The sequence below is a fragment of the Microcaecilia unicolor genome, chromosome 9 (assembly GCF_901765095.1).
Source record: "Microcaecilia unicolor chromosome 9, aMicUni1.1, whole genome shotgun sequence".
Classification (NCBI taxonomy): domain Eukaryota; kingdom Metazoa; phylum Chordata; class Amphibia; order Gymnophiona; family Siphonopidae; genus Microcaecilia; species Microcaecilia unicolor.
The window spans coordinates 117,924,076-117,952,028 of record NC_044039.1 but is presented as its reverse complement, the minus strand read 5'-3'; the positions used below and the strand labels follow the sequence as shown (position 1 = coordinate 117,952,028).

General features: G+C 43.7%; 1 protein-coding gene across 1 annotated transcript in view; it reads left to right on the top strand.

The window, feature by feature from the left end:
- EMC7 (ER membrane protein complex subunit 7) overlaps positions 1-27,589 on the top strand; it is a 32,555-nt gene extending 4,966 nt beyond the window's left edge. Inside the window, exons 2-5 of the mRNA XM_030215141.1 lie at positions 400-519; positions 16,658-16,796; positions 22,732-22,812; positions 27,128-27,589. Of these exons, the coding sequence (XP_030071001.1) occupies positions 400-519; positions 16,658-16,796; positions 22,732-22,812; positions 27,128-27,280 (493 nt within the window). The 3' untranslated portion in view covers positions 27,281-27,589. The remainder of the gene's footprint in view (positions 1-399; positions 520-16,657; positions 16,797-22,731; positions 22,813-27,127) is intronic.
- Positions 27,590-27,953: the final 364 nt, after the last annotated feature.

Here is a 27,953-nt window from a genome sequence, read left to right as displayed (position 1 = left end):
TTTGCGGGCTCAGTGTGATGGGTGACACAGGCAGTTTCCTTAGGTACTACTATCAACATGATTTGATTAAAGGAGAGAGAGCTTCTGTCAGCAATTTGCACGAATGTGTTAAGGGCCTGGTTGATCTCTGTCTCCATGGAGAGAATGGGAAAATTATCCTTAGTAAATACATCTAAAGGAGGAGTGGCAAATCTTGTCTTCTTCCTCCCATTTGCACTTGAACAGGGTTTGGGTGGAGAGAGAGATTTTGGGGCTTACTCCTAGATTTAAAGAATGTCAGTCTGGAACTTGCTGTTTTTTCCCCGCTGCTAAATGAGACAGTGGAAACCACTTCTTGTTACAGGCCTGCTTTCATTCTGTTCATACTTAAGTCTGAATCCTCATCTATCTCTTTCGTAGGACTGATGGAAGTTTTGTGGTTCATGATGTCCCTTCAGGTTCATATGTAGTAGAAGTTGTATCTCCATCTCATCGATTTGAGTCTGTTCGAGTAGACATAACTTCAAAAGGAAAAATGAGGTAAGATTGTAATGTTTATGAAGTCAATGTCAGATTTCCGTAGAGGAAAATTGAGGCTTCCATATCATCAAGCTGATCAATCCATAGACTGGTGGGTTGTGTCCATCTACCAGCAGGTGGAGATAGAGAGCAATCCTTTTGCCTCCCTATATGTGGTCATGTGCTGCCGGAAACTCCTCAGTATGTTCTCTATCTCAGCAGGTAGTGGTCACACACAGCAGCAGCTCTGGCTAGGCCTCCAAGCCTAATTTTTAGGTTTTGTTGAGTGCCTGGGGTTGAGGGCTCTTCTTGAGCAAGTGCAAACCTGGTGGCGCCAGGTCCCTCCTTTTCTCCCCCCTCCCGCTGGCTCCGTTAAAAAAAAAAAAAAATTTTGAACGTCCTTAAAGGCGTTTATTTCGACGTTTATTTAAACGTTTATTGCAGCTACTCACTGGGACACCAGGTCGTTACAGCTCGGAGCGGAAAGCAGGTAATTTTTACCTTTTTATAGCGGGCAGGGGGTCCCCCGATTGATCTCCACGTGGCATATGGCGTCGGAGGGCGAGGGCGCAAAGAGTCGCTCCCCGGATCGCTTAGGCGCTTCTAGAGGGGATGCGGGGGTCTTAAAGTCTGATTCGCCCTTGTTGGGTGACAGTTTCGTGACCGATGAGTGTCCCGGTCCTTCCTCCGGCGTGGCGGTTTTTCCCGCCATAAACGCTCATCCCCCGCTGCTCGCCTCCGCCATCTTGGCCGGCCACGAGGCTCGGACGGCTTCTTCGTGGGCCGCCCTTGAGGGAGACATTAATGCCATGGACGCCCTTAATTTGGGCGACGGCACCAAAGCGGCTAAAGTTAAGCGCCGTTTTTCCCGCGCGGCTCCTTCGCGGAGTGTCGCGCCGGACGCCATTTTGGATGCGCAGCATGTCTCTCCCCCGCTCTTGCGAGCGCCGGTTGAGGGTGCGTCTAGGGCTGTAGCCCAGGCTGCGGAAGTGCACAGTCTGGGGGGTTTCTCCCCCGAGTTTGTTTTGCTGCTGCATCAGGCCTTCCTTATGCAAAACGCTGCCCCTGCTCCCTCGTTTGGTAAAGAGGTTGAGGTCCCCGGAGGTAAACGCCCTCGGGTTGATTCCCAGGCCTTGGAGGACATTGTCTCCTCTGATGTAGATGAGGGCAGCGTATCTGAGTTCTCCCAACGGTCCTTTGCGGATTCCTTGGAGGAGACGGATCCCCGCTCGGTTGGAGCGGATGACCCCTCTGCAGCGCGGCTTTTTAGCTCAGAGGATTTGCCCAACCTGTTAGTGCAGGCCATGGGCATTTTGAAGATTTCCTCTCCGGAGGACGTCTCTCCCTCAGCCCCTGTTGGCTCTGCCATTATGCTGGGGACGAAACGCCCGCCTAGAACCTTCCACGTGCATGAGGCCATGCACACCTTAATTTCGGCTCAATGGGATGTCCCGGAAGCGAGCCTCAAAGTGGCTAGGGCTATGTCCCGCCTCTATCCTTTGCCTGAAAATGAACGTGAGGCCTATCTGTGGCCTACCGTGGATTCTTTAATCACTGCGGTGACTAAGAAAATGGCTTTGCCGGTGGAAGGTGGCACGGCCTAAAGGACGCCCAAGACAGAAGATTGGAGGCGGCCTTAAGGTCGTCCTTTGAGGCGACTGCTTTAAGTTTGCAGGCCTCAGTTTGCGGCTCCTATGTGGCCAGGGCGTGCCTGACTATGGTGCAGCGGGCTTCCCCCTCGGACCATTCCTTGAGGGCTGATTGGCCGGCCCTGGAATCGGGCTTAGCCTATTTGGCAGACTTGCTGTATGATGTCTTGAGAGCCTCAGCTAAAGGCATGGCTCAGACAGTCTCTGCGCGGCGGTGGCTTTGGCTGAAACATTGGTCTGCTGACCACGCCTCTAAATCCCGCCTGGCTAGATTGCCTTTTAAAGGCAAGCTGCTCTTTGGGGTCGAGCTGGACAAAATCGTGACCGATCTCGGCACGTCTAAGGGCAAGAAGTTACCAGAGGTCAGGGCTCGGGCTAGTACTCGTTCCGGTACCTCCAGAGGACGGTTTCAGGAAGCCCGTCGGTACCGCCCGGGCAGGTCGGGCTCCTCTGCCCCCTCTTCCTTCAAGAGGACTTTCTCCCCCAAGCAGCATTCCTTTCACAGAGACCGCCGTCCCGGAGGTGCTCCCTCCGGTCCTCCCCCAGGGTCTCGTACCCAATGACGGGGCCTTGGTCCACGCCCCAGTGCAGATTGGAGGACGGCTGTCCTCGTTTCTGGGCGAGTGGACCACAATAACTTCAAACAGGATTATTATATCCAACTGACCAACTCTCTTGGCTCTAATCCTCGACTTCTCTTCACCACATTGAACTCTCTCCTCAAGGTGCCCCCTCCCCCAACTCCCCCTTCATTATCTCCTCAGACCCTTGCTGAATTCTTTCACAACAAGGTTCAAAAGATAAACCTTGCTTTCTCTACCTCACCAGCTCTCCATCCACTAGTCCGTTCCCCTCTCTCTCCTTCCCCTCATTCCCTTTCCTCCTTTCCTGAAGTTACTATTGAGGAAACTACACTTCTCCTTTCTTCCTCAAAATGTACCACCTGTTCCTCTGATCCCATTCCCACCCACCTTCTTAATGCCATCTCTCCTACTCTTATTCCTTTTATCTGTCACATTCTCAACCTCTCACTTTCCACTGCGACTGTCCCTGCTTCCTTTAAACATGCTGTGGTCACACCTCTCCTTAAGAAGCCTTCACTTGACCCTACTTGTCCCTCTAATTACCGACCCATCTCCCTCCTTCCTTTTCTCTCCAAATTACTTGAGCGTGCTGTTCACCGCCGCTGCCTTGATTTTCTCTCCTCACATGCTATTCTTGACCCATTACAATCTGGTTTTCGCCCTCTCCACTCAACTGAAACTGCGCTTACTAAAGTCTCCAATGACCTATTACTGGCTAAATCCAGAGGTCAATATTCCATCCTCATTCTTCTTGATCTTTCCGCTGCTTTTGACACTGTCGATCACAGCATACTTCTCGATACCCTGTCCTCACTTGGATTCCAGGGCTCTGTCCTTTCCTGGTTCTCTTCCTACCTCTCCCTCCGCACCTTTAGTGTTCACTCTGGTGGATCCTCTTCTACTTCTATCCCTCTGCCTGTCGGTGTACCTCAGGGTTCTGTTCTTGGTCCCCTCCTCTTTTCTATCTACACTTCTTCCCTTGGTTCATTAATCTCATCCCATGGCTTTTCCTACCACCTCTATGCTGATGACTCCCAAATCTACCTTTCTACCCCTGATATCTCACCTTGCATCCAAACCAAAGTTTCAGCGTGCTTGTCTGACATTGCTGCCTAGATGTCTCAACGCCACCTGAAATTAAATATGACCAAAACCGAGCTTCTCATTTTCCCCCCCAAACCCACCTCCCCGCTCCCCCCGTTTTCTATTTCTGTTGATGGCTCTCTCATTCTCCCTGTCTCCTCAGCTCGAAACCTTGGGGTCATCTTTGACTCTTCTCTCTCCTTCTCTGCTCATATCCAGCAGACCGCCAAGACCTGTCGTTTCTTTCTTTACAACATCCGTAAAATCCGCCCCTTTCTTTCCGAGCACTCTACCAAAACCCTCATCCACACCCTTGTCACCTCTCGTTTAGACTACTGCAATCTGCTTCTTGCTGGCCTCCCACTTAGTCACCTCTCCCCTCTCCAGTCGGTTCAAAACTCTGCTGCCCGTCTCATCTTCCGCCAGGGTCGCTTTACTCATACTACCCCTCTCCTCAAGACCCTTCACTGGCTCCCTATCCGTTTTCGCATCCTGTTCAAACTTCTTCTACTAACCTATAAATGTATTCACTATGCTGCTCCCCAGTATCTCTCCACACTCGTCCTTCCCTACACCCCTTCCCGTGCACTCCGCTCCATGGATAAATCCTTCTTATCTGTTCCCTTCTCCACTACTGCCAACTCCAGACTTCGCGCCTTCTATCTCGCTGCACCCTACGCCTGGAATAAACTTCCTGAGCCCCTACGTCTTGCCCCATCCTTGGCCACCTTTAAATCTAGACTGAAAACCCACCTCTTTAACATTGCTTTTGACTCGTAACCACTTGTAACCACTCGCCTCCACCTACCCTCCTCTCTTCCTTCCCGTTCACATTAATTGATTTGATTTGCTTACTTTATTTATTTTTTGTCTATTAGATTGTAAGCTCTTTGAGCAGGGACTGTCTTTCTTCTATGTTTGTACAGCGCTGCGTATGCCTTGTAGCGCTATAGAAATGCTAAATAGTAGTAGTAGTAGTAGTAGTAGACGCTTGGGTGCTGGAAGTCATCAGAGACGGCTACAAGCTAGAGTTCTGCCGACCCTTAAGAGACGGGTTTGTACTCTCTCCCTGCAAGTCTCCGGTCAAAGCTGTGGCAGTGCAGCAGACCTTGGACAACCTGATCCGCCTGGGTGCGGTCGTTCCGGTGCCAGAAAATCAGATTGGCAAGGGACGTTACTCCATTTACTTTGTGGTACCAAAGAAAGGAGGTTCTGTCCGGCCTATCCTCGACCTCAAAGGGGTCAATCGGGCCTTGAAAGTGCGGCACTTTCGCATGGAGACTCTCCGCTCTGTTATAGCGGCAGTGAAGGCAGGAGAGTTCTTGGCTTCCTTGGACATCAAGGAAGCGTACCTGCATATTCCCATCTGGCCTCCTCATCAACGCTTTCTGCGTTTTGCAGTCCTGGGACGACACTTCCAGTTCAGAGCCCTCCCTTTCGGGTTGGCTACTGCTCCGCGGACCTTTTCCAAAGTAATGGTGGTCATCGCGGCCTTCCTGCGAAAGGAAGGAGTACAAGTCCATCCTTATCTGGACGACTGGTTGATCCGAGCCCCCTCTTATGCAGAGTGCGGCAAAGCTGTGAACCGGGTGGTTGCTCTTTTGAGCTCCCTGGGGTGGATCATCAACTGGGAGAAGAGCCAGCTGCGCCCGACTCAGTCCCTGGAGTATCTGGGAGTTCGATTCGACACCCAAGTGGGCAGAGTGTTCCTGCCAGACAATCGGATTGTCAAACTTCAGGCTCAGGTGGACCAGTTCCGAGTAGCCTCTCCTCTTCGGGCTTGGGACTATGTGCAGCTGTTGGGCTCTATGACAGCCACGATGGAAGTAGTGCCCTGGGCCAGGGCTCATATGAGACCACTACAACACTCTCTGTTGCAGCGCTGGACTCCGTTGTCGGAGGATTATGCTGTGCGCCTTCCCTTGGACCCAGCAGTGCGCAAGGCGCTGAGCTAGTGGCTGCAGACAGACAAGTTGTCTGCAGGAATGCCTCTGGTGACCCCAGAGTGGATTGTCGTCACGACGGACGCCTCTTTGACGGGCTGGGGAGCCCACTGCTTGGGAAGGACAGCGCAGGGGCTCTGGTCTCCTGCAGAGGCAAAGTGGTCTATCAACCTCCTTGAACTCAGAGCCATTCGGTTGGCGCTTTTGGAGTTCATCCCGGTACTGGCGTTGAAGCCAGTACGGGTCCTGTCGGACAATGCCACTGCTGTGGCCTATGTCAACCGCCAGGGAGGTACCAAGAGCGCCCCTCTAGCCAAGGAGGCCATGAATCTATGCCAGTGGGCGGAAGCGAACCTGGAACAGCTGTCAGCGGCCCACATTGCCGGAGTCATGAATGTCAAGGCGGACTTTCTCAGTCGCCATACCTTGGAGCCCGGAGAGTGGCAGCTATCTGCTCAGGCGTTCTTGGACATCACGAAGCGCTGGGGCCAGCCGAGCCTAGATCTGATGGCGTCATCGGCCAATTGCCAAGTGCCGCGCTTTTTCAGCAGAGGACGGGACCCTCGATCCCTGGGAGTAGATGCTCTTCTCCAACAGTGGCCGACACAAGAGCTTCTCTATGTGTTCCCGCCCTGGCCCATGTTGGGCAGGGTGCTAGACCGGGTGGCAAAGCATCCGGGCCGGATAATCCTGGTGGGTCCGGACTGGGCCAGACGTCCCTGGTATGCGGACTTGATCAGGCTCTCAGTCGACGATCCTCTGCGACTGCCTGTGGAGCAGGGCCTGTTACATCAGGGTCCCGTGGTGATGGAGGATCCCTCCCCCTTTGGTCTTACGGCCTGGCTATTGAGCGGCAGCGTCTGAGAAAGAAGGGCTTCTCAGTCAAGGTCATCGCCACTATGCTGAGAGCGAGGAAGCGCTCTACTTCTACTGCTTACGCCAGGGTTTGGCGTACCTTTGCAGCGTGGTGTGAAGCAGGCTCACTTTCTCCCTTCACTGCCCCAATTTCTTCAGTGTTGGCGTTCCTGCAAGAAGGTCTGGAGAAAGGCCTGTCGCTCAGTTCCCTTAAAGTCCAGGTAGCGGCTCTGACTTGCTTCAGGGGCCGCCTGAAGGGTGTTTCCCTGGCTTCTCAGCCAGATGTGGTGCGCTTTCTCAAGGGAGTTAATCACCTGCGCCCTCCTCTGCACTCTGTGGTGCCTGCATGGAATCTCAATCTGGTGCTAAGAGCATTGCAGAAGCCGCCTTTTGAACCCTTGTCGAGGGCATCTCTGAAAGACCTGACGTTGAAAGCAGTCTTTTTGGTGGCTATCACTTCAGCCAGAAGAGTTTCCGAGCTCCAGGTGCTCTCATGTCGAGAGCCTTTTCTGCAGTTCACTGAGGCAGGAGTGACTATTCGCACAGTGCCTTCCTTCCTGCCCAAGATTGTTTCTCGCTTCCATGTGAATCAGCAGCTCTGTCTCCCTTCCTTTCGTAGGGAGGACTACCCAGAGGAATACTCTGCTCTCAAATGTCGATGTGAGATGAGTCATCATCAGATACTTGGAAGTGACCAATGATTTCCGGAAATCGGATCATCTGTTTGTCCTGTTTGCAGGTCCTCGTAGGGGTCTGCAGGCTGCTAAGCCTACAGTGGCAAGATGGGTCAAGGAAGCCATTGCAGCGGCTTATGTGGCCGCGGGGAAGGTGCTGCCTATCCAGCTGAAGGCTCACTCCACAAGAGCTCAGGCGGCCTCGATGGCAGAGGCCGGTTCCGTCTCCTTGGAAGAGATATGCAAGGCGGCAACTTGGGCTTCGGCCCATACATTCTCCAAGCATTACCGCTTGACTGTGGCTGCTTGGGCGGAGGCCCGGTTTGGAGCTTCAGTGTTGCGGTCAGGGATTTCTATGTCTCGCCCTGGGTGAGTACTGCTTCGGTACATCCCACCAGTCTATGGATTGATCAGCTTGATGATATGGAAGGTAAAATTATGTATCATACCTGATAATTTTCTTTCCATTAATCATAGCTGATCAATCCATAGTCCCTCCCAGATATCTGTACTGTTTATATTCTGGTTGCATTTCAGATTCAAGTTTAGTCTTCAGTTCCTGTTCAGGAAGACTTCGTGTTCAAGTTATTTTTTCACTTGGATTCTTCAAGAGTTGAGACGAGTTTGTGTTACAGTGAGCTGCTGCATTCCTCTCCCTTCCGTTTTACGGGGCTGGATTGAGATTTAAATTCTGCCGGCACTCCCTCCCGCTTCGTGCGGCTGTAGGGCAGCTTTGTACCCCTCCCGCTTCGGCGGTGTTAGGGTCAGTCAGCTCCTCCCGCGGTTGCGGTTGCAGGATAAGCCAGATCCCCCCCGCATCGGTGGGTGTGGTGTCCCTCCCCCGCTCCGCGGGGATGAGCTGGACGGATTCCCCTCCCCCACTTGTGTGGGGATGAGCTGGGTTAATTCCCCTCCCCCGTTTCGGCGGTGGTGAGCTGGGCAGAGTGTCCCTTTGTGGGTGTAATTCTCTAAGTGCTGAGTCCTGCAGATGGAGCTTTGATATCGACATACTGAGGAGTTTCCGGCAGCACATGACCACATATAGGGAGGCAAAAGGATTGCTCTCTATCTCCACCTGCTGGTAGATGGACACAACCCACCAGTCTATGGATTGATCAGCTATGATTAATGGAAAGAAAATTATCAGGTATGATACATAATTTTACCATATCTGAAGTTCTTATGCCATTCATTTTTTTTTTATTCTTGAAGAGCTATGCTTTTAATTCAGAATTATCCATTTATTCATCTTTTCAAGACAAGTGCATATGCAAGCTCTGTATATGAGGGGTATGGTTTATTCACTGCTAACCATCAAAATCTGACCCTGGGCAAGTCAATTATTTGATACATGAATGGAAGAGGAGAGATTGAAATCTGGGTTTACATATTTCACAGTCAAAAAAAAAATAGTTGGAAAGAGCCTGCTGCATTTGCATTGAGATTGTTTTAATATTGTTTCATATTTTGTTTTTATAGATTGTAAATGTTAAGTCTATATTGATTGTAACTCTGTGTTATTATATAATCTGCCTAGAATTTTTGAGATATGCAGAATATAAGACTTTTTACAATAAACAAAATCGAGAAAACAGTATGTTAAAAAGTCTTTAATCTATAGTTCATTTGCTGGTATAAAAGCTACCTGCCCAGCGTGGCCACATTTCAGCTTGTCTGTTTCAGGGGCATATGATGTTCCCTCGTTAAGGTATTTCAAATTTAATTGTCAAAATTTCAGACATCCAGCAATGAAGTCTAATCAATTCCTTTCTGCAGTTCCAAAACTCTGAGTAAATGGACATTCCCACGTGGCTCACACAGCATTTGTTCTACAGTCATGATGCCATTGTGCTGATTCTTTCATACAAATGTTCTGTATTAACGGGAAAATTTAATAGCTTTACTATGCTACTATTAACAGCAGTGTCTTTTGCTCATTGGTCAAGTGAAGAGCACTGTTAAATTGGCACATGAAAATTTTCTTAGCAAACTGTTCTGAATGAATGGGTTGTTATCCCCCGCCTACCAGCAGATGGAGGTAGAGAAAACTGAATTCAGCAGTGACATCACTGTATAATCTGTGGTGCTCCCTAAACAATCCAGTATTTTATTTCACCTTCCTGCAGGTGGTAGGTCTTCTGTGCTGCTCCTGTCCCTGGCGTAGCTCCTCATTCTGCTGGCCGTATTCACACATTGTGGTTGAGCCTAACGGACACTCCTAGGTTCACAGTCTCTGCCCGTACCTGGTTGAGCGCAGAGCTTGGCTCCACAACCACCAGTTGAACTCCTTAGTGCCACTGAGTGAGGCTCTGACTTGGTCCCATGGGATCTCGCCCGAGTTCTGCAGGTCCCCATCCCACCACCCCTCTTGCCTATTCACCCTGCTTGAGTGTGTCCCCAAGTGCTTCCTTTGCAGTTCCCAGGTGCTAAAATTTATCTAAATTGTCTTGCTTTGCCTTATTCTGTGTTACAGGGAATAAGGCTTTTTAGCTGGTACTGTAGGGGTATATATTCAGGAGGACAACTCTTAATATATTCAGAGGTACTTAGCTGACAGAACACTACTAAATGGCAATTATTCTGGACTCGTGTCTAGGGGAAGCGTACCTCTTTGGCCCTATGGCTAGATGGCTGTGCCGGAAAATGGAACGCCACAGATGGAATATATATTATTTATTAGGTAAAGAAATATATATATATATAAATAGTTCTGAAGCAAAATGCAAAGCAAAATACAAAATAACTTGCTATAAAAATAGATTATCACCAAAATATAGATAATGATATATGATTATCCTAATGGACTAACTAAATGAGTGATTACACAACCAATCACAATACTGATATCCTAATGATTATTATGAGAACGTACACCACACGTCTTATGCAAAATACACAGCAGCTAAAATCACAGACCATAAGTCATGACATAAAACCCATCTGTCTCAGACAAAAGCCAAGAACTAGTTATCCCCTAACTAATAGGCAGCAAATCCTGTTATCTCATCCTGCAGTCTGTGGCAGACTTCCAATGGTAAAGAAGCGGTTTCCTCCTTTTGAGACTCAAGCTGAAGCCTTAGCGAGTCTCTCGGTCCAGGAATGTCGTCCAAGCTGGATGCATATTTCACAGCCTTTAGGTAAGGCCGTATATTGTAGCTGAGCTAACCTTGTGAGTTTGTTACAAGGTATGCAGTTCACTGGTGTTTAGGAAATCAGTCTCTTGCTCTCTCTCCGAGCCTTCTAGCCTCCTGCTAGTCTTCTGGTCTTCTTCTTTCCCACATTGGCATCCAAGGGTCAGATGATACCAGCCAGCTTCATGGTCATGAAGGGGGGCCTCTGTTATAGCAAAGAAACTTATCAATGGAATGCAAACCTCCCTGTCGGATCCCATATTTCTGGAGCCAGCAATGTCGTTCTCCTCCATTCTTCCCAGGAGATAACTGGGCTACTTTGCAACAAATAATATGTCCTTGGATGAAGTCATCATGGTATGCTCAGCAGTAATTTTCCTTTTGTAGGAAAGCTGGTTTCTGATGGTTACAGATGCATGCAGGCCACAGGCAGGAGTATCCATATTGTTAGAATGGTTTGGCTTGTATAGGCCAAGACCAGCAAAGGTGAGATCGCAGGTAAATACTCCTACAGTACCACAGCTTTATGGTTGAACAACAAAAAAAGAGCAGCCCAGAACGGAGAAATCCCATACTGGTGGTTAAGGGATTTCCGTGTTTAAGCACCCTTAGAGAGCCTGGGAAGAGCCATATTACCAGGCTGAGGCAGGTGCACGCGTGTCTTCCATGTGGCCGGGCATGCTAGCTGGCAGATGCTGTGTGCACTGCAAGAGCCAGCAGCTGAGCATAGCTGCTGGCTCCATTTGCTTGCAGTGTGATGGGCCATTTCTGACTTTGGAAATATCCTTGGGGGGGGGGGGGGGGCATCAGAGTTGAGACTTTCCTCACTGCCATGGCTGATGCTGCGATGGGGCCACTTGGGACGCGGGGGGTTTTTTGACTCCAGAAATTTAGCACAGTTGGTTCAGTAGCAGTTGCAGTCGGACGGGGGTGGGGGACTCTTCCCTCTACTGGGAGGACCCGATTTGGATGATAAAAAATGTAGAACTGAGGTAAGGTCACTGGTGACACCACACCTCTGACGTCCTCTCAGGCTCTGTTCCCTGCGGACTCAGACTTAGAGGACTCCCACCTTGGGAAGAAGATGAGTGGTAGTCTCTTTCAGCAAGAGAAGCTGTCTCGCCTCATTAATGAGGTTACTAGGGCCCTCTCCATGCTCTAGACTTCAGCAGCGAACCCTGTTGGAGGGCCTTGTGGGACCCCAGAAGCATTTTCCCCTGCACAAAGCACTTGTCCACATGATTCTGACAGAGTGGGAGAACCTCAACAGTCCCCTTTGGGGTGCCAGGGCTCTTGATCGCCTGTATACCTTTGCTCCAAGGGAGATTGACAGGTACTCAGTGTTCCCTAAGGTGGACACCCTGGTTATGTCGGTCATGAAGGCGACTGCTATGCTGGTTTGGCACTTAGGGAACTCCATGACAAGAAGGTGGAGCAGTATCTCTGCCTGGTCTTTTCTGTGGGGACTTCCAGCATCCAGTCCTCCATTTGTGGTGGTTGCAGTGAGAACTATATTGCAATGGTTGCAGCAGCCCCAAAGTCCAAATTTCCAAGTTTATTCAAGTTTTGATATACTACCCATTGGAATGACTCCCTGAGCGGTTTACAAATCTATTAATAAAAATGAATAATAATAAAAAGGACGCCATAGTTAAAATAGGGCATGTTAGGGAGTTAAAGATAGAAAACATAGAGTAGGGTTAAATGGTTAGTATTCTCAATGGGGAAGTGTAGATAGTAGGGTTCCCCAGGCGTCTGTGCTGTGACTGCTGCTTTTTAACATTTATAAATGATCTAGAGATGGGAGTAATTAGTGAGGTAATTAAATTTGCTGACGACACAAAGTTATTCAAAGTTGTTAAATCGCGAGAGGATTTTTAAAAATTACAAAAGGACCTTATGAGACTGAGCGTCTAAATGGCAGATGGCATTTAATGTGAGCAAGTGCAAGGTGATGCACGTGGGAAAGAGGAACCCAAATTACAGCTACGTAATGCAAGGTTCCACATTAGGAGTCGCCGACCAAGAAAGGGATCTAGGTGTCGTCGTTGATACGTTGAAACCCTCTGCTCAGTGTGCTGCGGCGACTAAGAAAGCAATTAGAATGTGTTAGGAATTGTTAGGAAAGGAATGGAAAACAAAAATGAGGACGTTATAATGCCTTTGTATTGCTCCATGGTACGACCGCACTTTGAATATTGTGTTCAATTCTGGTCGCCGCATCTCAAAAATGATATATAGTGGAATTAGAAAAGGTACGGAGAAGGGTGACGAAAATGATAAAGTGGATGGGATGACTTCCTTGTGAGGAAAGGCTACTGCGGCTAGGACTCTTCAGCTTGGAGAAAAGAAGGCTGAGGGGAGATATGATAGAGGTGTATAAAATAATGAGTGGAGTACATAAGCACCGCCATACTGGGAAAAGACCAAGGGTCCATCAAGCCCAGCATCCTGTCTCTGACAGCGGCCAATCCAGGCTTCAAGAACCCGGCACCCCCCCCCCCCCAAAAAAAAAAATAATGTTCAATGGACATGAATCATTTAGGCATGCTATTAGTTCTGATCATAGGGGTGAAGTGCGGGAGGATTTTGCTTGAGCATGCACTGACAACCAATCATCCTTCAATACAGTATATTGCCTCTGTGTCAGAAAAGCCTTGAACCAATAAAAAAACTTGATCAGCCTAATTCAGACAATAAGTTCAAGAGTATAGTATGATTAACTGTATCAAAAGCTGCCAACATGGCAAATTGCAGGAGACCTGCACTTCCACCATAACCAAAGATCTTCATCTCGGAGCTTAATGGCGACAAGGTCACGGTACTATGAAAAGGTCTAAACCCATGTTGAGAGGCATGAAGTAAATTTATCAATATAATCCGCAAACTGGGAACTTAACACAAATTTTATCAATTTAGTCAAGAAAGGTATACTTGCAGTCGGTCTAAAGTTAGAAACCTTAGATAAATCACCATTAGTTTGTTTAAGAATAGGTGTTAATACAATCTTTCCCATGCTGTTAGAAAACCAAACATTGGCCAGTATAGTAGTTACAGAAAAAGTTAACCAATTCCTGAGGTGGATCTTTCAATAGGAAAGCAGATAACTTATCAAGAGGGCAATTAGAAGCTGGTACTGATTGAAAAGAGGCCCAGCATCTGTCTACTGGTACAACATCTTGAATATGAGTAAAAATTAGACATATCAGAAATTAGATCACTATCAAATGCATAATAAATTAAATTCACTTTTTCTTCAAAATATACTTCTAATCCCTCAGCAATTGGTTGGACCACAGCAGTTGAAGCAGATGATGAATTAAAACTAACTAGTTCAAATAGCTTCTTAAGATTAGGTTTTTCAATTCCCACTAAGGTTGGGTAAAATGTTCTTTTAGCCTTCTTTATACAAATGTTTCTAATTAGCTTTTATAGCCTCACATTTTGTTTTTCTACGACACTTTCTTTTTAAAATCAACAAATCTGTAGAAAACCATGATGATTTAGTATGCTTGATCTTACTCTACGTTCTAGTAGAGTGGAATCAAGAATAGAAGATGTCGGTGATGTCCAAATGGAAAGTAAAGTTTCAGGATTAGATTCAGATGTATCTAAATAAAGTGTAATCAGTGACCAATAAACTGATTTATCTGTTTTTCCTCTACTGAGTCTAGCCTTATGAAAAGGAACTAAAGTAGATTTAGAAGAATAAGAGTAAAAGTACAATAATAATGGTCTGATCATAATACTGGTTCATAAGTACATAAGTACATAAGTAGTGCCATACTGGGAAAGACCAAAGGTCCATCTAGCCCAGCATCCTGTCACCGACAGTGGCCAATCCAGGTCAAGGGCACCTGGCACGCTCCCTAAACGTAAAAACATTCCAGACAAGTTATACCTAAAAATGCGGAATTTTTCCAAGTCCATTTAATAGCGGGTCTATGGACTTGTCCTTTAGGAATCTATCTAACCCCTTTTTAAACTCCGTCAAGCTAACCGCCCGTACCACGTTCTCCGGCAACGAATTCCAGAGTCTAATTACACGTTGGGTGAAGAAAAATTTTCTCCGATTCGTTTTAAATTTACCACACTGTAGCTTCAACTCATGCCCTCTAGTCCTAGTATTTTTGGATAGCGTGAACAGTCGCTTCTCATCCACCCGATCCATTCCACTCATTATTTTATACACTTCTATCATATCTCCCCTCAGCCGTCTCTTCTCCAAGCTGAAAAGCCCTAGCCTTCTCAGCCTCTCTTCATAGGAAAGTCGTCCCATCCCCACTATCATTTTCGTCGCCCTTCGCTGTACCTTTTCCAATTCTACTATATCTTTTTTGAGATACGGAGACCAGTACTGAACACAATACTCCAGGTGCGGTCGCACCATGGAGCGATACAACGGCATTATAACATCCGCACACCTGGACTCCATACCCTTCCTAATAACACCCAACATTCTATTCGCTTTCCTAGCCGCAGCAGCACACTGAGCAGAAGGTTTCAGCGTATCATCGACGACGACACCCAGATCCCTTTCTTGATCCGTAACTCCTAACGTGGAACCTTGCAAGACGTAGCTATAATTCGGGTTCCTCTTACCCACATGCATCACTTTGCACTTGTCAACATTGAACTTCATCTGCCACTTGCACGCCCATTCTCCCAGTCTCGCAAGGTCCTCCTGTAATCGTTCACATTCCTCCTGCGACTTGACGACCCTGAATAATTTTGTGTCATCGGCGAATTTAATTACCTCACTAGTTATTCCCATCTCTAGGTCATTTATAAATACATTAAAAAGCAACGGACCCAGCACAGACCCCTGCGGGACCCCACTAACTACCCTCCTCCACTGAGAATACTGGCCACGCAATCCTACTCTCTGCTTCCTATCTTTCAACCAGTTCTTAATCCATAATAATACCCTACCTCCGATTCCATGACTCTGCAATTTCTTCAGGAGTCTTTCGTGCGGCACTTTGTCAAACGCCTTCTGAAAATCCAGATATACAATATCAACCGGCTCCCCATTGTCCACATGTTTGCTTACCCCCTCAAAAAAATGCATTAGATTGGTGAGGCAAGACTTCCCTTCACTAAATCCGTGCTGACTTTGTCTCATCAGTCCATGTTTTTGTATATGCTCTGCAATTTTATTCTTAATTACAAAGAGTGAACGAAGAAGAGTCATTTGTACAAATCATATCTAACATATGACCTTTCTCATGAGTTGTTATTGCATCAGGTATAAATTGCAAATCTGACAGAATAAAAAATCTTTTACCGGAACATCCAACTTATTGTCAACATGCAAATTAAAATCTCTCAAAATAACTAGCCTTGAAAATGTGTTGCTAGCTTCCAAAATCTGTTTATATAGGATGGAAGTGAAGTATTTGTAATAACTCTTTCTTTGGAGTTGTAGGTCACTTGTATTATTTTCAATTTAAAAACATATTTTTGAATCGCATTCTGTATCTGCCTGTTCATGGTAAGCACAGAAGCAAGTTGAACTCCCAAATCTTAAATCTTTTTTGCAATCAGGATTTGTACTGAATTCATATTAAACACATTAGGAACATCAGCAGCAGGGAGCCCAGAAAGAAAGTGTCTGAATTTTGAGATGTTTAATTTTTAAGTGATTCTCATCCACCCACAACATGATATTCGTAAGATACAAGTGTAGCTTTGCATTGTTTCCTTATCTGTTCTAGAGGGGTCACATTTGGGTTTGTCATGGTTGATGTTTTTCTACAGATTTATCCTATGAATTTATACCTCTCTACTGAAATTGCAAGTGATGGTGGTCTCAGTAGTAATACTGTTTGCTGTTGTATATCTTTCAGATAGTGGCCTCTTTTGGTGTAAAAGGGCCCCAAAATATTTTAAAGCAAGGAACTGAATGACTCAGTTATTATACATTATCCAACAATGTTGTCCATCTAATGTTAGTTACACCAAAAGATGCCACTATCTGAAAGATATACAACAGCAAACAGTATTACTACTGAGACCACCATCACTGGCAATTTCAGTAGAGAGGTATAAATTCAGAGTAAACATACTTTTTACAGAGAGCTCCATTTCATTTGTGTATTTTGAGATGTTGTGAGTTTAATTTTCTTTGGAGGTTAGAGCCTTTTGGCTAATGAAATGAATGGTGTTGAACAGGAACCAAAATGCTTGTTTTGTGAAGGTGTAGTCATTGACAGAATTTGGCCAACCTCTTCCTCTTAGAGCAAGGCTTGTGAATTTCATCAAGACGTCTGAGGTCATCCGACTTCCATATCCACTTCAAATGAAATCTTCTGGACCTCCTTCTTACTTCATAAAAAGAGAATCCTGGGGATGGACAGACTTTCTGATGAATCCAATGGTATGTGAGGGGCTTGAAGCCTTAATAACAATGAGTTATGGTACTCATAGATTATACAGCTACAGAACCATTTTGTCCCTTATAAATCGTACAGAGACTTTAGGAGTAAAATACAACCTTGTTGAAACAGGAGTATTTTTTTTCAGTAACGTAAAGCTGATCAGTTTGCTTTGAAACCTGAAAGCAGAGTATCTACTGAGAAGAAAAAAAATTACACTTGCTCAGTGTCTGGGAGGTATTTAAAATATTCTCAGTCTTATTGAGAAGTCAAGTAGTGCAGTTTGTTGTATTTCATCCAGTGTTTTATTATGCACAGCAGATCTTTCCTTGGTGTGGCAACAGATCAATCCATGGGAAGTGTGTTGTGGTCATCTACTAGCAGGTGAAGATAGAGGACACAGAGTTGCACTGTGCCATCTCCCAGTATGCCTCTCTCTCCAGCAGGTGGTGGACATGTCTAAGGGCTTTTCCTGAATTTTGGGGGCCTGACTCCTGTTTCCAGTTTCTGGGTTTGATGGATCTGGGGGTGTATTGTTGTAGTGGCTGGCCAGGGCTGCTTGGAGACTACCTAGAGGGGCATAATCGAAAGGGGCGCCCAGGTTTCCTGAGGACGTCCTCGCAGGACGTCCCGGGGAAGAGGCGGGGAAACCCGTATTATCGAAACAAGATGGGCGTCCATCTTTCGTTTCGATAATACGGTCGGGGATTCCCAAATCTTGACATTTAAGTCGTCCCTAGAGATGGTCGTCTTTAGACTTGGTCGTTTCTGATTTTTGGCGATAATGGAAACTAAGGACGCCCATCTCAGAAACAACCAAATGCAAGCCCTTTGGTTGTGGGAGGAGCCAGCATTCGTAGTGCACTGCTCCCCCTGACATGCCAGGACAGGACACTAACCAGGCACCTTAGGGGGCACTGCAGTGGACTTTAGAAATTGCTCCCAGGTACATAGCTCCCTTACCTTGTGTGCTGAGCCACCCAAAACCCACTTCCCACCGCTGTACACCACTACCATAGCCCTTACAGGTGAAGAGGGGCACCTAGGTGTGGATACAGTGGGTTTGTGGTGGGTTTTGGAGGGCTCACATTTACCACCACAAGTGTAACAGGTAGGGGGGGATGGGCCTTGGTCTGCCTGCCTGAAGTGCACTGCACCCACTAAAACTGCTCCAGGGACCTACGTACTGCTGTCATGGAGCTGGGTATGATATTTGAGGCTGGCAAAAAATATTTAAAAAAAAATTTTTGAGGGTGGGAGGGTGTTAGTGACCACTGGGGGGAGTAAGGGGAGGGCATCCCCGATTCCCTCCGGTGGTCATGTGGTCAGTTCGGGCACTTTTTCATGGCTTGGTCGTAAGAAAAAAGGACCAAGTTAAGTCGTCCAAGTGCTCGTCAGGGACGCCCTTTTTTTTCGATTATGGGTCGAGGATGCCCATCTGTTAGGCACGCCAAGACCCACCTTCGCTACGCCTCCAACATGCCCCCAGGAACTTTGGTGGTCCCCGCGACAGAAAGCAGTTGGGGTCGCCCAAAATCGGCTTTCGATTATGCTGATTTGGGCGACCCTGGGAGAAGGACGCCCATCTCCTAATTTGTGTCGAAAGATGGGGTGTTCTTCTCTTTCGAAAATAAGCCTGCTAGTGATGCCTCCCCCCAAACCCGTTTGCTCTTACTTTGCCTGCCTCGGGTCTCCTTTCAGTTAAAAAAAAAAAAAAAAAAATTCAGTGGTAAGGCAGTTCTGTGCAGGAGAGCGGTACTAGGTGCTGCACCTGTGCAGAGAAGCTCCGGGTGGACACGGGGGGGGGGGGGGGGGGGGGGGGCGTTATTTTTTAATTTTATTGATAGGGGTGTGCGGAATACAAATTTTTAACTTCTAAGCGGATTGCAAAGTAGACATACACATTTTATAAAAGAAGATTCGCAAAAAAAAAAAAAAAAGTAGAAAAACTAATAGCCTTCCATATAAAATAAAAAGTCAGCTTTAAACCAAAGGTCAAATGGTTAAAACATTTCAAACGGTCAGCTTAATTCCAGAGGTAAACTATTCCATAGTTTGGGGGCCAGCTACTTGGAAAACAGTAGAAAGAAGACCTAAAAGACCAATTTCAAATCCATATCCTCACTTTCCGTATCTTAAACTTCCAATCATTGACCCAAAAATCTTAGTTTGGAGGTCCCATGGTAATAGGCAGAGCATAATAAGTTCTAGTTACTGCCCCTTTAAACTGACCTAGTGCAACTGCATTTTCTATTGGGTGCTCTTCCTTAACTAAATCATGCAAGGCCTGTCTCTGAAGGTAACTTTTTAATTGATAATAAGCATACCTATTTGTTTCCTCTAGGTCAAACCTTCTACTTGGTTCTTCAAATAAAAAAAACTCTTCCCAGCTCTGGTAGTTGACAGTTTGCATAACCTTAGCGTCCTGGCTATGAAAAATGCTACTTTTATTTATTTATTTATAGCATTTGTATTCCACATTATCCCACCTTTTTGCAGGTTCAATGTGGCTTACAATTCATCATGGATGCTGAACATGTAAAACCAAATGTATATTCTTTTCTAACAGGTATTGGTGCCTGGTGGAGAGATACATGGTAATGGAAATAGAAAAGAATAGACATTTGTGTTAGCAGAGGTTTTGTGTGTATGATGGTGAGATACTTGATAAGTGTTAAAGTTATGGGCATTAGGTACATGATAGAGCAAAATGCATTAGAGAACGTTCCTGGATCTCTTAAAGAATGTAGAGTTACGCGTGTTGTCCATTGTGATATATTTTGTCGAAGAGATAAGTTTTCAGGAGTTTGCAGAAATTGGTCATTTTGAGACCGTTTTTAGATTTCGTGGCAGTGTGTTCCAGAGCTGTGTGCTTGTATAACAGAAGGTTGATGCATGCATTGATTTGTATTTCACGCCTTTACAATTGGGAGGGTGAAGGTTGAGGAATATGCGGGAGGACATTTTTGCATTTCTGGGTGGTAGTTCTATTAGGTCTGACATGTAGGCTGGGGCTGGGGCGTCGCCATGGATGATTATATGGACCAGGGTACAGAGTTTGAACGTGATACGTTCTTTGAGTGGGGCGTCGCCATGGATGATTATATGGACCAGGGTACAGAGTTTGAACGTGATACGTTCTTTGAGTGGGAGCCAGTGTAGTGTCATTCCTGGCTGAAACTCCTGATTGTTTTTAATAGTTGTATAGTGGAAATGCTGTTTTGGGGTGGGCAAAGTATGCTTGACCAAAATTCAAGTCTGCAGCGTATTTGCAATGCAAAGATTAACCTTGCCCTCTACATGTTATTGTCCCAGGCAGCCAGGGTACAGCCCATATTAGGATACCCTGAAGAGTGCTGTTTAGTATCTGCCTAGTACTTTATGTGCATGGAGCCCCATTGCAAAACTTCACACAGCTGGAATTCAAGATAGTAACTACAAAAATTCAGGACTCCTGTTTCCTTTTTCTTTTGAAGTGAATACTATGGTCCGGGAGACACGGAGTGGCCTTCTATTCCAAATATATTGAAATACTTTGTGGTGCAGAAACCTGAAAGTTGTTGCAGGAATTACAATAGGCAATACCATAAAAAGATTTAGTAACTTGGGTAATACCATCATCTTATTGGCCTTAATAGGGCCTAACTGGCACATAATCAGCCAATTCCTAGTCTCCAATTCCTATGTTATAACTAACATCTTTGGGAAGTAAAATACACTTCTACATATTTTATACTCTTTTTCACCCAATGAAGGGAAAAAGTGTCTGCAACTCTTGGTGCTGCTGGATGGAAACAGTAAGATTTAAGGTCTCAGACTTCGATTAACTTTAAAGTTCTAGACTTTACTATAAGTACATAAGCATCACCATACTGGGACAGACCAAGGGTCCATCGAGCCCAGCACCCTGTCATCGACAGCGGCCAAAAGAACAAGCAATTTGTCCCACCCATCCTAGAAATACCGTATTCCCTCGTCCATTCAATAGCATTCTATATCTTTTTCCACCAGGAAGCCGTCCAACCCTTTTTTGAAATCCGCTAACTTAACCGCCTTAACCACCTTTTCCGGCCCCAGCCTCTTCAGCCTATCCTGATAGGGAAGCCGTCCTATCCCCTGTATCATCTTTGTCACCATAAGCTCCCCCAAAGGATCTGCAAAACTTTTATAAAATTTGTGGGTAAAACTAGAGGACTTCCCTGCAGGCAGGTGTTTAATAACCCATTGGACCTCCAAGCTAGTTATCAGTTTGTTTAACAGCTCTTAGGTTCTGACAGAGTATCTCTCTCTCCCCTACCTCCCTCAGAAAGACATCAAGTTCGTCTACAGCTATAGTATGTGAGTCTGCATAAATATCTGTATAATAAGAATTGGATCTGCTCATCTGTCTAAGTCACTGTCCCTGCTCTGATTTGAATATTTACGATAGTATTTCTTTTATTTTTTATAAAATAGAAATGAATCAATTATATGCAAAAAAATATATTAAAAAAATATATAAAGAATACAATAGAAATGAATAAAAATAATAAAAAATGAAAAAAAAATATAAAAATTGATAAAATAATAAAATGTAATTTAGAATTTGGTTTAAACATTTTCGTAATAATAGTATTTATAAATGCCCATCAGAAATCTAAATAATATATTCTTGTATGTTTTTTTTTTTTTTTTAATAATATTTTCTAAAAATTTTTATAAATGTCCATACAAAACCTCGATGTTATAATGTATTTAAAATTTGTAAAATAGACATGGATCAATTATATGCGAAGAATATATAAAAGAATATAAAGAATACAGTGAAAAAAATGAATAAAAAACAAAATATTAAAAAAGAAACATTTATTAAATTATTAAAAAAGGAAAATTATAATTATAAAGTAATACAAATTTAAACACCAGAGAATCCATAATTATTAATTATGTGATGGAAACTCAACTATTTAAAAAAAAGTTAAAGAAAATCTTCAAAAATATCAATATTGTTATAAAAAATCTTATTTATCAAAATAGTAAAATAGAAGATAAGAGATTAACATGCAGAGTGTTATTTGTTTCCATATTCTTTATAACATGAGAATAACATTTAAAATAATTGACAAACATATACATATATAATTTTTAAAGAATTAAAAAATTATCAACAAGAATATACCAAGGTTTCATAAAAATACTGTAAAATCTATATCATTATTAAAGCCCTTTGGTGTTAGTGTCCATCTCAAAGGAGTCTCTGTTCTTCTCTCAATAATAAGCTATCTATATTGCCTCTTCTTTTGCTATTGAACTTCTTTAAAACTAGAAATTTTAAATCTGAAATACTGTGGTTTGCTGATATCCAATCTTTGACAAGAGGAGCGCACTCAACTTTTCTGTTAATACAGCTCCTGTGTTCTATTATTCTGGTTTTAATGGCTCTTATAGTCTTGCCTATATATAATTTAGTGCAAGGACACTGTATAAGGTAAATCACACAGGAAGTGTTGCAGTCTGAAGTGTGGTTCAAAAAATATTTCTTAAGTGGATGTGCCGATGGAGTGACTACACACACTACATCTCCCACAGTGACGGTGGCCTAAATTGTTTTGGTAGCTACTTGATTCTGGTAGAAAAGAAGGTAACAGACGCTCTTTTAAATTCTTATCCCTGGAATATGCTACCACTAGTTTATTTTCTCTAAAGCATTCATGTCCATTTAGAATATGTCAGTGTTGTCTAATTATTTTTTGTATATCTTTTGCAAGATGTGAATATCTGAGTGTACATACAATATCTGGCATTACTTGGTGATCTGCAGGTTGTAATAGTAACAATCTATCTTTTGATAATGCTTCACATTTCACCTAGTAAGGAATATAGCAGATGTGATGTGCAACTTGTAAGTTGCCAGCAAGTATCTCTAATTTTATTCCTTTTTGTTTTATTTTCTCACAGGTTATGATGATGGTGCTTCCATTATTAATATTTGTGTTGCTTCCTAAAGTTGTGAATACCAGCGATCCTGAAATGAGAAGGGTGGGTAGAAGTATTGCTTGTGTTTTTATTACTGAAGTGTCTGTATACAAATGCTAGAAGCCTAAAAAATAAGATGGGAGAGTTATATATAGCATTAAATGAAGAGGTAGATGTAATAGGTGTCTCAGAGACCTAGTGGAAGGAGGACAATCACTGTGACATTGTGCTAGCAGTGTACAATTTATATCGCAATGATAGTGGATCAAATTGGAGGGGGGACAGTATGTGTTAAAGAAGGAATTAAGTCAAGCAAAATAAACATTTTAAATGAAACAGCAGCATGGAATCTTTATGGATAGAAATTCTGTGTGTGAAGGGAAGGAAGTATACTGGTAGGGCCGTACTACCATCCGCAAGGACAGAACAGATAGATAGATGAAGAAATGCTTACAGAAATTAGGAAAACTGGCAAATCGGGCAACAGTATAATAATGGGCGATTTCATTTACCCCAATATTCACTGGATAAATGTTACATCTGAGAGTGATAGGGAGTAAAAATTTAGACACAATAAATGACTGACTGCTTCTTGGAGCAACTGGTCCAGGAACAAACAAGAGAGGTAGCTATTTTAGATCTAGTCCTTAGTGGAATGCAGGGCATAGTACCATGTTGGGTCTACTGGGAAACAGTGATCATAACGTGATCAAATTTGAGCTAACATTTGGAGTGAAGTCACAAGTAAATCTACTGTAGCAGCATTTAATTTTCGAAAGGGCGACTATGATAAAATGAGGAAAATGGTTAAAAAGAAGCTAAAAGGATTGGCTGCAAAGGTTAAGACTTTAAATCGGGCATGGGTGTTGTTTAAAAATACCATCTAGGAAGCCCAGACCAGATGTATTCCACGTATTTACAAAGGCGGAAAGAAGATCAAATGTCAGCCAGCATGATTAAAAGATGAAGTGAAAGGGGCTGTTAGAGCCAAAGAACATCCTTCAAAGAATGGAAAAAGGACCCCAAAAGGAAAATAAGAAGCAACATAAGCACTGGCAGATGCAAAGCATTGATAAGGCTAAAATTGAAGAGAGTGAAGAGAAACTTGCAGCAGAGGTAAAAACTGATTAACACCTTTTTTGGAGTGGAGGAGTCGCCTAGTTAGTTCAGCGGACTTTGATCCTGGGGAACTGAGTTCGATTCCCACTGCAGCTCTTTGTGACTCTGGGCAAGGGTGAGGATGTAGAGGAACTGAAAGAAATCTCAGTGAACCTGAAAGACGTTCTGAGCCAAATTGACAAGTTCAAGAAATTGCTGAAAACAGTTGTTTGTGGAAGCTTTTATGTAGGAACAATCTGTGTATAATCTAATGAAGGAGCAGAATATGCAGTACTTTGTGAGGTGTGGAATGTATGTGTTTTGAGTTTATATTATGTGTTGTTTTTGTAAACTGGCTAAGTTATAGGCAATATTTAAATTTTTAAAATAAATAAGAAAAAGATCTAGGTGTCATTGTAGATAATACACTGAAATCTTCTGCTCACTGTGCAGCAGTGACCAAAAAAGCAAACCGGATACTAGGAATTATTAGGAAAGGGATGGTAAAAAAGACCAGGAATACTATGATGTCTCTGCATCACTCTATGGTGCGACCTCGAGTATTGTGTTCAGTTTTAGTTGCCGTTCCTCCAAAAAGATATAGAGGCATATTTTCAAAGCACTTTGGGAGGCTAAGTTCCATAGGTTTCTATGGAACTTTGGGAGGCTAAGTGCTTTGAAAATGAGCCCCATAGCCGAATTAGAAAAGGTTGAAAGAAGAGCAAAGTGATAAAGGGGATGGAGCTCCTATCATATGAGGAAAGGCTAAAGAGGTTAAGGCTCTTCAGCTTGGAAAAGAGACGGCAGAGGGGAGACATGATTGAGGTCTATAGAATCCTGAGTGGCGTAGAATGGGTAAAAGTGAATTAATTTTTTTTTTACTCTTTCAAAAGGTTCAAAGTCTAGGGTACACTCAATGGGTTACATGGAAATACCTTAAAATATAGGAGGAAGTACTTTTTCATGTAACGAATAGTTAAGCTTTGCAACTTGTCGTCAGAGGATGTGGTAACAGTGGTTAGGCTACCTGGGTTTTAAAAAGGTTTGGTCAATTTCCTAGAAGAAAAATGCATAGTCTGCTGATGAGATAGACATGGGGAAACCACTGCTTGCCCTGGGATTGGTATCGTGGAACTTTGCTACAGTTGGGTTTCTTCCAGGTACCTGTGGCCTGAATTGGCCACCTTTGGAAACAGCATACTGGCCAGACGGACCATTGGTCTGACCCAGTATGGCTATTCTTATGTTCTTAAGTGAGTGCTAACAAAATAACCACCATTTATGCAATCAAATTGCCTAAACCACTCTCACTTGTATAAGTCTTGGGGGAGTGCTGATCATCACCACAATTTGATACAAGCCTTGTACTTTGAACGCAACAGAAACTGGAACAAGAATGTAGCTGGTGCTGCTCTGTCACAAGCATTAAGTTGAATATGAGCTTGATTCCACATGTGATGCATACCATAAGCAACTCTATTTAACTGAAAATATCAGAAAAGTATGCATTTTATTTTGTGATGCAAAGGACACTTTTGGGTGTAGTTATCACTGTGGGCTACCGTTAAGATGTACTGTTTTAGCACAGGTCCCATTTTATGCAATGAGACCTAGTTCTAGAGCTGTATCAAATTTTACTCCGCATTGAGCTTTAACATAACAAATAAAAGAAGCAAAGTTTTAACATAATAAAAGAAGCAAAGTGAAATCAGAGATCAAGTGTTTATTTCAGTAGGATTTAGCACAGTAGAGCCCTGGATTATTCGTATTCAAATTTAAATCACTATACAGCCGAATACAAATATGAATATTCAGTATAGCCCTGCTAGTTACTAATAATGGGGTTAACAATAAAATAACATGTTACTGATTAAAGGCCCCCCTCCTTTGTGATTAAGGGCCAAATTCACTGCAGCCCAAAAGGAAAGCCCTAATAAATCAAGGGGTCGTTATTCAGCCCGTGGGAAGCAGGCCAGCTAAGTCCTGTGGTCGGCACTGAGCTCGGATATTCAGTACCAGGCCATTTCCAGTGACCAACATTGAATATCCGGGGGTTTTTGGCTGCTATAAACTTATCCAGTTAAGTTGGTATTCGGCACTGGCCGGTTAAGTTTATAGCAGCTTAAGATAGGTCTGCTATTTCGCCGGCCCAACTTGGCCACTTAAGTTGGCCAGCAAAGCACTGAATATTCCCGGATAGCTGGTTATATTGCACGATGTAACTGGTTAACTGATATGCGCTGACTGCAGATATTCAGTGTGAGATAACTGGCTGAATACTTAGAGGTCCTTTTACAAAGGTGTGGGAAAAATGGCCTTGGCGTGCCTTTACACGGGTCTTTACCGCATGCTTAGGCCATTTCTGCCCACAGTTATAAAATTTCCAGTTTCCGTCATTAATGGCCATGTGTTAGTGTTAAAAACGGAAAACAAAAAGATTTTCTATGGCACAAAACATGAGCAGTAAGTGGGCACTGTCAAAATAAGGAGGAAAAAGCCTCAAGAAGCTCCCAGCTAATAGCCACGGGAGCAGGACTGCTTCATCTTCGGCAAAAAACCTTCTTAAGAGTGATTGCAGTATTGTGAGAACAAAAACCTTTTCAAAATATCATAAACAGTTCTTCAGATCAATTTAACCAGCTAGTAATACTTAGCTGTAGAATCTTTCCTTCCTCCAATAGGCAGACCATGACCAACGGTGGCCAGCATTTTGTCTAGCTGCATCAGGGTCAAATGTCCAGAAATTTAAATACCATTCAAAATTTGACAGGACCCAGTAGACTCAAACATGTATTAATGTTGTCATTAGCACCTGGCTATTAAAACAGATTAATGCTTACACAGACAGTCAGCCTAATGCACTAACTGATTAGCATAGAAACACCCACTCTCTGCCCCCAGACATGTCCTCTCCATGAAAAGATAAGGAATATTATTTTTTAGTGCATGGTATGCACACACAGAATGCAAAATTACCATGAGATACGTCAGCGCATCCTGCAGTAAGACTTTTCAAGCTGTGTTAAGTGTGTGCTAGCTTTGTAAAAGGACTTCTTAGGTAGGCAGGACAATGCTGGTCTTACATTTAAATTTTGACATGACAAGGAAAGGGGCTGTGTAAGAGCACAGTTTCAATTTCAATGACTATCAGTTAATGTGAAATATAGACCATGTGATGTGTGGAGTCTGTACGTCTGTTGACTGGTGATGTAAAAAAAAAAAATCTTAATCAGAATGAAGGATATTTTATTTACCACTGCTGTCTATCCTGTCTTTGCAGGAAATGGAACAGTCAATGAACATGTTAAATTCAAATCCTGAGCTACCAGATGTGTCTGAGTTCATGACCAGACTGTTCAATTCCAAATCCTCCAGCAAGTCCAGCAGCAGTAGCAGTAAAGCAGGCAAAACAGGGGCTGGGAAAAGGAGGTAGTTGTGCTGCTAATTTTGCACAGGAAGTGGCCTTCGGACAGAAGGCAAGTACGCAACTGCTGTACATTTGGTTAGAATTTAAAAAAAAATGTGTTGATTTGCAACAAACTATTGTAAATGATGTAACTTTTTAGCTTATTTAAGATATTTTGTATTTGTTGACACAGAGAGGAAGCCTGACTTCTGTCTGGCTGTCATATAGTCAATTGTGATGAAAGAAGGAAAATTATAATGTTCTGTAGAGAATGACAAAATTAAATTATATGGTGTACTGTACATCAGTGTATAATAAAATGTCTTAATTCCTGAATGTGTTTTGCTTTCTGAAATCCATCTTCTATTTAATAAAACAAGAAAAGAGGTGACGTGCAAGTTTCTAAATATAAAATAATGCACATTGTGTTCTACTGATTCAGTTTATTAAATTTTCCACTTATTCAGACTCTGAAATGAAAACATTATATACCTGATGTGATAATATATTCTATCATTAACGCTGTAGAATTGTTGATTATAATAACTAGAAGTTTCTCCCCAAGTCATATATCTGGTTGGGAATGCGGTCTAGGCACAGAGGCTGAGTTCTGTTTAAAAGTTTATACATCCTTGGTCAAATTATTGTATGTTTCAATGAATCCCTAAGTCAGGCCTTGACAAATTTTCACTAAATCTAG